General features: G+C 35.5%; 1 protein-coding gene across 1 annotated transcript; it reads right to left on the bottom strand.

Annotated features, from left to right (window-relative positions):
• Positions 1-2,777: 2,777 nt before the first annotated feature.
• Positions 2,778-9,657, bottom strand: LOC147383969 (putative glycerol-3-phosphate dehydrogenase [NAD(+)] 1, cytosolic). Its single transcript, XM_086425530.1, has 5 exons — positions 8,382-9,657; positions 6,458-6,679; positions 4,487-4,734; positions 3,776-3,915; positions 2,778-3,101 (listed from the first exon to the last, which is right to left on the bottom strand). Exons 1-5 carry the CDS (start codon positions 9,037-9,039, stop codon positions 2,978-2,980), a joined length of 1,392 nt encoding a protein of 463 aa, XP_086281656.1. The 5' UTR covers positions 9,040-9,657; the 3' UTR covers positions 2,778-2,977.
• Between the last annotated feature and the right edge of the window lie 301 nt (positions 9,658-9,958).

Here is a 9,958-nt window from a genome sequence, read left to right as displayed (position 1 = left end):
GCCATAAAACATTCAACTCTCCTAAATCAATATCTCACCTACCCTCCCCTAACATAAGTTCAACCCCATTTTACCTAAACCCTAAAACCTACCCACTATCAAAAATCTAATCCAAAATGACCCCAACCAATTCTTAAAATCCAAGCCCAACACTACTAAGCCCAAACCCATATCCAATGCATATCCAACCCATAACCCTAACCCACAAACCACCACCCATATCAAACTAATCGTCACTTTTTCATCAAAAATGACACATGTCATCACCTCATCTCACTCCCTCATCAAACCACCAACTCTCATCACCTTTCTCTAAAAAATTAACTATCACATTACTTTTTCTCTAAAAAATCATATCAACCCACACATCCTTCTAACCTACTATCATCACTCCCTACTAACCAACCATCACCTTCCCCTAATTTATCATTATTATTACCTATAAACTCATCTCTACAACCTAAACCTACACCCTTCCTCTCAAGTCAAATACTCATTCTCTCCCATCAATTAATCTAAACCCCCAATCTCCACACATCTTGCCATATGTCATCCTGATGACACATTTGATATATTGAAAGCTCGGTTAGTTGTTAAGGGATATACACAGACTTATGAAATTGATTATGCTGAAACTTTTTCTCCAATTGCGAAAATTATTTCGGTTCGAGTGTTGATCACATTAGTTGTTAAGTTTGACTGGCCTTTGTATCAGTTCAATATTAAACTGTCTTTCTACATGGTGATTTATATAAGGAAATGTATATGGAGCAACCACCTTAGTTTGTTGCTCAAGGGAAAAATAGGAAAGTGTGTAAGTTTCAAAAAACACTCTATGGTTTGAAGCAATTTTCACGAGAATGATTTGGTAACTACAATGATGCGGTTCTTGCATTTCAGATGATGCAGTGTTAGACAGATCATTCAATTTTTCATCAGAAATTTGAAAAGGGATATGTGTTGTTGATAGTCTATGTTGATGACCTTATTTTGACTAGTAGTGATGCTGATGAGATACACAGATTGAAGTTTTATCTTCAACACAATTTCATACTAAAAACTTGAAAAAATTAAGGTATTTTCTTGGGATTGAGGTTGCTCGTTCAAGTCATAGTATTAGTCTCTCTTAAAAAAAGTATGTGTTAGATTTGTTAGAAGAGAAAGAGGTTACTTGGGTCCAAACCGGTAAGTACCCCAAAGAACTAGAAGTTGAAACTTACATGGAGATGTGTTTGATGATCCTAGTAAATACATGAAGTTAGTTGAAAAATTGAATTACCTCACCACCACAAAACCATACATCTCACATGTTGTTAGCATTGTGAGTTAGCTTATGGAAGCACCTAGGATGCCACACTAGGTAGTTGTTCAGTGTATTATGAGGTACCTAAAGGAATCTCCAGGACGTAATTTGTTGTAAAAGCTTAATGGTCATACTTGGATTAAAGGATATATAGATTCAGATTGGACTCCTTCAAATAAGAGGTCTACCACAGGTTATTGTACCTTCATAGGAGGTAATCATGTGTTATGGAAAAGTAAAAAGCAAATGGTGGTGGTCAATGCAGAAGTTGAATATAGAGCCATGTCTCATACTTCTTATGAACTTCTTTGGTTGAGATATTTTCTCTAGGAGATTGGTTTCACAGTAGAGACACCTATGAGTCTTTTATGTGATAACTAGGCAGTCATGCATATAGCTTTCAATTCGTGTCACAAGCAAACGAAGCATATCGAAGTGGATTATCATCTTGTTCGTGAAAACTTCTAGGTGGTGAAATTGCCACACCATATGTCAAAGTCTGAAGATCAACTTGCTGATCTGTTTATTAAGTCGTTAAAAAGTGATAAGATTACTTATCTGTACAGCAAGATGTAGGGGTGTCAATGGGTACCCATTTAATCGAAACCGAACCGGAACCATAATTGAATACCCCAGTTCCGAATCCCTTTTTATTGAAACCGATTAGAGTCGGTCTAAAATAGAACCGAACCGATAGGAACCAGAACCGTTAGGTTCTATCCAATGGGTACCCATAAGTACTCGAAACTGATTTATTTTGTCATTTCTTTCCATACTATAAATGATTTAAGGTATTTTTTATTTAAAAAATAAATGCATGTTATATAAAATTCTTCAATTTTTCATATAAATTATCAATTATAACTTAAAATGAGTTGCTCTTCTAAAAAATTATTACTTTTAATAAAGATAAATTTTTATTTTTGATAAAAATAATTAATTGGTATCTCAAGTATAACAATTTATAACAAAGTTAATAATTTTGTTGATAATATGCTAATTTTTTGAAAGGATTTTTTATTTATTTATAATGATTTGAAATACTTTTTTGTCATTTGATACTTGAGAACTGGAACTAATGGGTACCTGTGATTTTTGATGATTCTGTTTCCGATTCCATTTATTTTGAAATTGGATTCGACACCGACAAGAACCAGAGCCGAACTAGTATAATGGTTATGGTTATAAGTTCCTTAAGAACCGAACCGGAAACGACTCATTGACACTCCTAACAACCTAGGATTATATGATATATATTCTCCAACTTGAAGGGGAGTGTTAGATATATCGCTATTTTTTATATGTGACATAAGGGCATATGTGTAATTTCATTTCTTGTTTAGTTTTATATATATACCACGATTCATTATGAGAGAGTCAAGTTCGACTCCTCCCACTTTCTCCATTATTTTCTTCTCTAAACACTAATATGATTTTCTACAAAGCCGATTCAGAGAAAATATATAACATGTATATATGAAGGGAAAAAGTTTGATCATTGGATCCTTAAACAAACTCGAATAAAAGAAGGAATTGAAAATTGAAAAACTTGAACATTACAAAGCCTTATGTCTTCTGATTCATCTGTAGCTCCTCATGTGCATCCGAGTAAAGTAACATCCATCAATTATCTAAAAACCAATCAAGGTTGTCCATAAAGCGAGCGTTTGTTGATCAAGGTTGCCCAAGAAGCGAAGGTTTGTAGAACGCATGGCTTTGTGCTATCTCAATGCGATCACGAGGATCATTCATGGCTTCATCCCTTAATGCCCTAAGAATGGCTTGTGATGAAAGCTCCCTGCAGATCCATATAAACAAAACACATTGGAGATTGAAAAGTATTATGGTTCTTGGGTTTCATTATGAAAACAACCAATTCACGACCGTGTTTCCATGATAGGGCATAAAATGGGTTGGATATTATCCGAAATCCGAGTGATCCAAAATCCAAATTTACAGGTTTGGATCCTTGGAGTATATCCGAATAAAAAAATGAGTCGGATATGGTTTGATGTCCCATGATCCGAGTCGGATACATATCTGCCTAGATCAAAATTATATTGCTTTGAAAATTATATTTTTAGGCTTTTTAAAATACCATATTCTACTACTTTAATATAACATAAATTCCTATAAAATAAAATGATTGTAACGGTACAATAGAATAGTACAACAATCAACAAATAAGTATAGAAGGAAAAAATGTTGAACTATATGGAATTATCTGACCTGATCCTACCCAAATTAAGCAATTTGATTGCGTCGGATCTGGATTAAGTGAAATCAAAATGGTTCGGATATGGTATATCTAGAAGGATCTGAGTCAAATATGGATTCAGGTTCAGATAAAGAAATTTGGATCATGACATGGATATACTCAAATCCGAGCCCAATCCGATCCATTTTAAGCTATATTCCATGAAGACCTAAGAGCGAAGTTTATGGAGAATGGAGAGCTAGTAAGTTACAAACCGTGTTAATAGAATTCTATATAGTGTCTTCAAGATTGGGCAAAGCTCAGCGGGTGCAACGGGCTTGTTTTCATCGGGATGTAACACACTCAGGCAAGACTGACTGAGTAGCTCGTAAAATGCTCGCACAGCAGAGACTCCCTGAGAAGTAAAATGCATAGTTAGCATAGTTACTAGTAAGTGAAGAGTAAGAAAAAAAAAAAAAAAAAAACAAAAGATGAACAAATCTAAGGACATGGGAACACATATATAAGTTCAGATTAATTCAAGGGCTCTGAAACTCTAGCCTGATTTGGAGTGGGGACTCAACAATTTGCCGAAGTGACAAGAATTTCCTTCTACTCTACTTTGAATGTACCCAAGGTTTAAAATAGAGAGCTTCTATTGCCACACCAACTTTTGCTAACGCCACCCCAATTCATATGTAAATCACCAAAGAATTAGCACACATCTAGGGGTGGCGTTAGCAGTGTTAGCAAAAGTTGGTGTGGCAATAGAAGCTCTCTTAAAATATCGTATCGATTGAGTGTGTCAATTAATGAAAAAACCAATACGGTATTGGTCGATACATTCCCGAAACATTCAAGGTTTTGGGGTCAATGTTTGGTTACGATCTTGGCATATACCAATATCTATTGACCAATACATTCCGATATTTTAAACCATGAATGTACCATACATTTTGATACGTTGGAGTAATTAAAATTCGTACCTGAATCATTCCCTTCCCCTTGATGCTATCACCCATATCCAAACTTATTTCCCCTTTGGCCAACATTTGGCCATACCATGCATTACGACCTTTCAAAAGGGTTACGTAAGTATCGGCCAGTAAAGGACCAGCGAGCTTCTCTGGTTCTTCCGTCAACAGATGAGTAATAAATATCATCTCAGATGTACAATGTGCAAAGTATACCGATTTGCTGGTTGCACTCTCATTGGTTAGAGCTGCTACCATTCCTATGGAAACAAAATTGAAGTTTGTATAGATTCCAATATTGAAACTAAATATTATTCCCAAAAGAAATTTATAACACAAAAAGCATTACTTTCAATCTTTACAGCATGTTTATCACTACTGTCTACAGCTAAAATCCTTTAGGATATGCCATTATATTTACCATGAAAAAAAAAGACATTTTTTATTGTTTGCGAGAGAGAGAGAGAGAGAGAGAGGCATTAAGAGTTCAAAGAAGCACCCATAAAATTTTTGCTTACTTCATTAGTATGCCATTTCGTCCATACAAACCTAAGAAACTAACTATTGGCAGCCAACAAAGCAACAAGACATGTTGATAGCAACTAGATGTGTCAAATAGATCAATTTCTTTAGTTTCTCATTTTTCACTTTGTTTGATGTGATTTGAGTTATGTGACACGACGGGGTTGTATCAATTTGGTATTAGAGCCGTTTGATCCATAATTTTGGTGATTGGTGAGGAAAGCTGAATTGAGGGGAACAAGACATGTTGATAGCAACTAGATGTGTCAAATAGATCAATTTCTTTAGTTTCTCATTTTTCACTTTGTTTGATGTGATTTGAGTCATGTGACACGATGAGGTTATATCAAATTGGTATTAGAGCTGTTTGATCCATAATTTTGGTGATCTGTGAGGAAAGCCGAGTTGAGGGGATTTCATACACGAGGATTTGACATACAGCAACTTAGATTTTACCGATTCTAGGTCTGTTTTACTTTAGGAAGAGTGGAGGAAATGCTAATTAAGTAAAGAAGAAGATTGAAGGATTAAAAAGGTAAAAAGTTTAAGCCTAGAAGGGCTAATTGGTAAAGAAAAGGTTTTACAATAGGGTGTTGTAATTAGGTTTAGAGGTATGAAATGGATTAGCTAAGGTATAGAGTAGATTTGGCAAAGGGATTAATGATGTGTGGTGGATTCTCCCCAAATCCAAGCAAAAGAAAAAACAAAAACTTCAGTAATTTTTTTTATTCATTCATTCATTGTCTATATAAAACAATATATTACATTGTTTAAATAGAAAAGACCAGTTGTCGAAAGCTAAAGGACTTCTAATTTGACTCTACCTTGTACTCCAAGGTAATATTTTGTTTCGTTGCCTACATTGTTGTGTATTTTTTGGACTACACTAACATGTAAGGAAACTTCCACGCTATCTTGTATTTTTTACATTATCTATACCTTTTATTGGAAACCGGGGATCTCTGACTTGTGCCAATCAATATTTCCTATTTACCATTGAATTTTTTTTTTTTTTTTCTAATATAGGTAAAAAAATTAGTGGTTAGCAAGGTGAAGTTGGGTTCAAAGAGGTTTAAACCTAGGACGTGAGAACAAAACTCCACATGTCTAACCAACATATCTAATTGAATTCGAGTGCCGTATGGTTTCCTGGTCGTTCCAAATTTTTTCCAGATTCAAGTGTCCTTTCCCAAAGCTTTTAAAGCATTACCAGACCAAAAGAGTTGACTCTAAATAAGTCCAAAATAAAGGTCATAAAATACACATTTCTACATTATAGAGCCTCCTTAAATGTGTTCTACATTTGAGGTCAATACATAAAAAGAGTTGCCACCTCAAATACGAAACACATTTATTAAGGCTCAATTTACGGTAGACTACTAAGATAAATCGTCTTAACGACAGTTCTTGTTCACTTCTTAGACAAATCTTCTTAAAAATATTACCAAAGTGAATCCTTACCAGCTCCAATGGCATAAACATTCTTCAAACCGCCCATAACTTCGTGAGTGATAAGGTCGCTATTATCCCAAACAATGAAATGAGGTTGCCTTAAAAATTTTGCAAGATGCTTCCTCCATTTTCCAGCTCCACAGATTCGAGCATTAGCATACTCCTTGTTGTAAATCTCCGATGCAATATTTGGTCCACCAAGATAAAGAATGTTTTCCATGGGAACTCTAGCTGCAACACATGTATACTCAGGCTTACAAGATTTAAAAATTAAAAATTAAAAAAAAAATTAAAAAACCAAATTTATTAAGAAGTGGAAAAAATAAAGTCCTAGTGCAGCACTAGAAGTGATTGGAAACTAATCAACGTAGATAGGGAAAACTAATCCTATAACAGGAATTTCAAATTTTCTATGAAACAAGAAGGTCGAAATATAAAAATCTTGGTCTCTATCGGTATACTTCCTTGGGGACAGATTATAAAGAAATCATTTAAACAGTCAGTAACGGAACTGCGAAAATCATGGATATTGGCATTACTTCATTGACTCTTTTCACATTGCTCAACTTCAAACTAAAACTATGAAATAGAAAGAGAGATTCTATTGTCACACCAACTTTTGCTAACACCACCGAATTCATATGTAAATCACCAAAGAATTAGCACACATCTTGGGGTGACGTTAGCAAAAGTTGACATGGCAATAGAAGTTCTCAATAGCAAGTATAGGATCACTGATGGAAGAAAGAAACATTTTCATTATAACAAGCAGAAAAGTGACCTATTGGAAAATAGATGAATTCAAGAATCAAGATATTTCCATAAAGGTAAGAAAAGTGCTTCACACATTACTAATTTATAATTCACTCCTTCAACAGCTTACTGTTGCATTGATTGACTACCCAAATTCGTGCGCCAGGTCCCACGATCTAAAACCTCCCCTTACTCCTTACCACCACAAACAGCCACCATGATTCCAGCAAGATTATCTACAACTCAATCATCCAATGAAAGTGTCACATCCTAGCTGGTGCACTACCGGTTGGACCCATGATCTGTTGGGCACGTGTGGTTGGATTTGTGGTTGCGGGGTGGATTAGCAAGGAGGAGGGTGAAGTTAGTCCCACATCAACCCGGGAATGTTCAAGTTTCTGGGCTATAGGTAGTCCAACTTTGAATTGCCTCTAAGAAGTGGCATGCGGTAGCATTAGCGTAGGGTGCGGAAGGAATCTATTCATTGCAAACCAGGAATTGAGCTTAAAGGCCAGGAACCACGATCACAGGTTTTTAATAAGTAGAAAATCTCGCCTTTGAATAGATATTCCATTGGTTGAAATTGAAAGCAGTCGATCCCGGTGTCCGATGCAGTTCCAACGAGAAGATAAATCAACTCAAAATAAGTAAGTAAAGAACTTGAATCAAGTATCACGGAAAGTTGAAGAGGGTCCGTAAGGAGATCATGCTCCTGTAAAGGTTCGATTCCTCCTTGAATTACCCTATTACAACGTGTTTTAAAGCTGTGAGAGGAAACCCAAAGCAGACAATATTGTTACCTGGTCCAGGGTGGGGACATGTTACAAAACGTGTTTTTTTGTGTGTCAGTTTTTGATTGTTGAGAATCCAACTACCTTATAAATAAATAAATAAATAATATTTTTGGTAAAAACCTACACATTTTGAATTGATTAATATTACTGATGTGTCATATGCTCTCCTCCTTCCTGAATTTTCTAGTAAAATTTAATGTAACAAAGATATTGCAAGACCAATAAACACATTGTTTCACTATAAGCTCACAAACTAGAAACCTATAATCTCCAAAATGAAAGTTGACAATGAAAACTTCAACAAGAGTCATAAACTACAACAAAAAATCAAACCAGGAATAAAAAACATAGATAGAAAACAGAAATCAAGAATTGAGAATTCTTACTTGCTCGATTAATCATTTGTGTGGGAGTAATTATATGAGGCACAGGCACCAATGCAGCCTCTATACCCTTTGCCAAAGAAATAATGATCGGTACCGTAATTCTCTCTTTCCAATACCTACTAATCTCTTCAAATACCTCATAAGTTTCTGTCGATGGCAACCCATTCACCACAATATCGGCGTCCCACACAGCCTCTTGCAAGTTGGTCACAACTTTCAAAGGGCAAAGTGGTGTGTCAATCATGTTCAAGCAAAACCCATCTTTCAAAATCTCATCCGCATACAAAGTTCGATCACCTAATCTTGCCTCGACATACTTCAAGTATGCACAACGTCTTATGAGTCGCCTCAATACGTCCTCCCTCGAATTGATCACCTCAAAGAGATGCTCCGCCGTAGCTCTATCAACTGCCCTCCCTGGCCTTCTCCATATTCTGATTTGAACCTTTTCTCGAAAACTACCATAGCTATCTTGCAGCAAAGCTGCGAAAACACTACCCCAAGCGCCCGCCCCAACACCCACGATCTTCAAAAGGTCACCTTCGGATTTACCGAGAAGACGACGAAATTCATCGAGCTTCTCCTCTGTACCATTAAAATTTTGAACAGAACCATTTGAGTACATGTTATTGGTCACACCTTCAGTGCTTCCAACCATCTTCTTCAAAGAAAAACTTAACCCAAAACCCAAAATACTTGATGGATTACAACTACACAAACAAATCCAAATTGTGGGATTTCTCTTTTTAAAAAAAATTTAAAAAAATAAAAAAATCACAACCAATCTCTGCAACAAACTACAATCAGCCTCAAATTTGCTCGATTTGGAAGATTTCTGAACAACCCAATTGAATTACTAGATGGATCTTACACTTAACACACTCTAAATCCTCAAATCTTCACTATAAACAATAAATTTACTGTCCCTGAATCCCTACAAAAATAGAAAAAGATCATATTTTATAAGTAAGTTTTTCTCACCAAAACTAGAACTAATCGCTCCAACCAGATTTTCAGCCCTAATAAATTCCAGACTTTTCTTTTCTTCACTCACCTTCAAATTCAAAAAGTCTCCACATGGGTTTTCTCTAAATCCGCAAAATTTCAAACCTACTTCGAGATCTCCGCATGGGTTTTGGTCATCAACTACAACCAAACAAACCAACCAAGAAAAAAAATCTTAAAAAAAAAAAAATCAAATAATTGTCCAAGCTTGCCAACCTTCACATTATTTGCTGATTGGCCCTATTTCCTTAAATAAACAAATAAAAAGAAACAATGAAAGATAAACAACCTTCCCTTTCGTGTCGGCTTCTCCAAAGCAGAGTTGAGTCTCTCTCTGTTTCTTTTTAATTTTTATTTTTATTTTTTCTTTTTCAGTAATCAAACAGAGGAGGAGATAAATTGAGAAATTCCAACAAAGGGACTGTTTTGGCGGTTTGGGTTTTGTGAGTAATCAAACCAATTTCATGGGTTTTGAGGAGAAACAGAGACACACACGAGATTTGCATGCAGTGACAGATTGGAAATTGATGTGCAAAAAGTAGGAAAAAAAAGGAGACTTTTAGTTAATTTTC

The sequence above is a fragment of the Akebia trifoliata genome, chromosome 15 (assembly GCF_017979445.1).
Source record: "Akebia trifoliata isolate Shusen 1 chromosome 15, ASM1797944v1, whole genome shotgun sequence".
In the NCBI taxonomy this organism is placed as follows: Eukaryota; Viridiplantae; Streptophyta; class Magnoliopsida; order Ranunculales; family Lardizabalaceae; genus Akebia; species Akebia trifoliata.
This window is presented reverse-complemented; position numbering and strand designations above follow the sequence as displayed.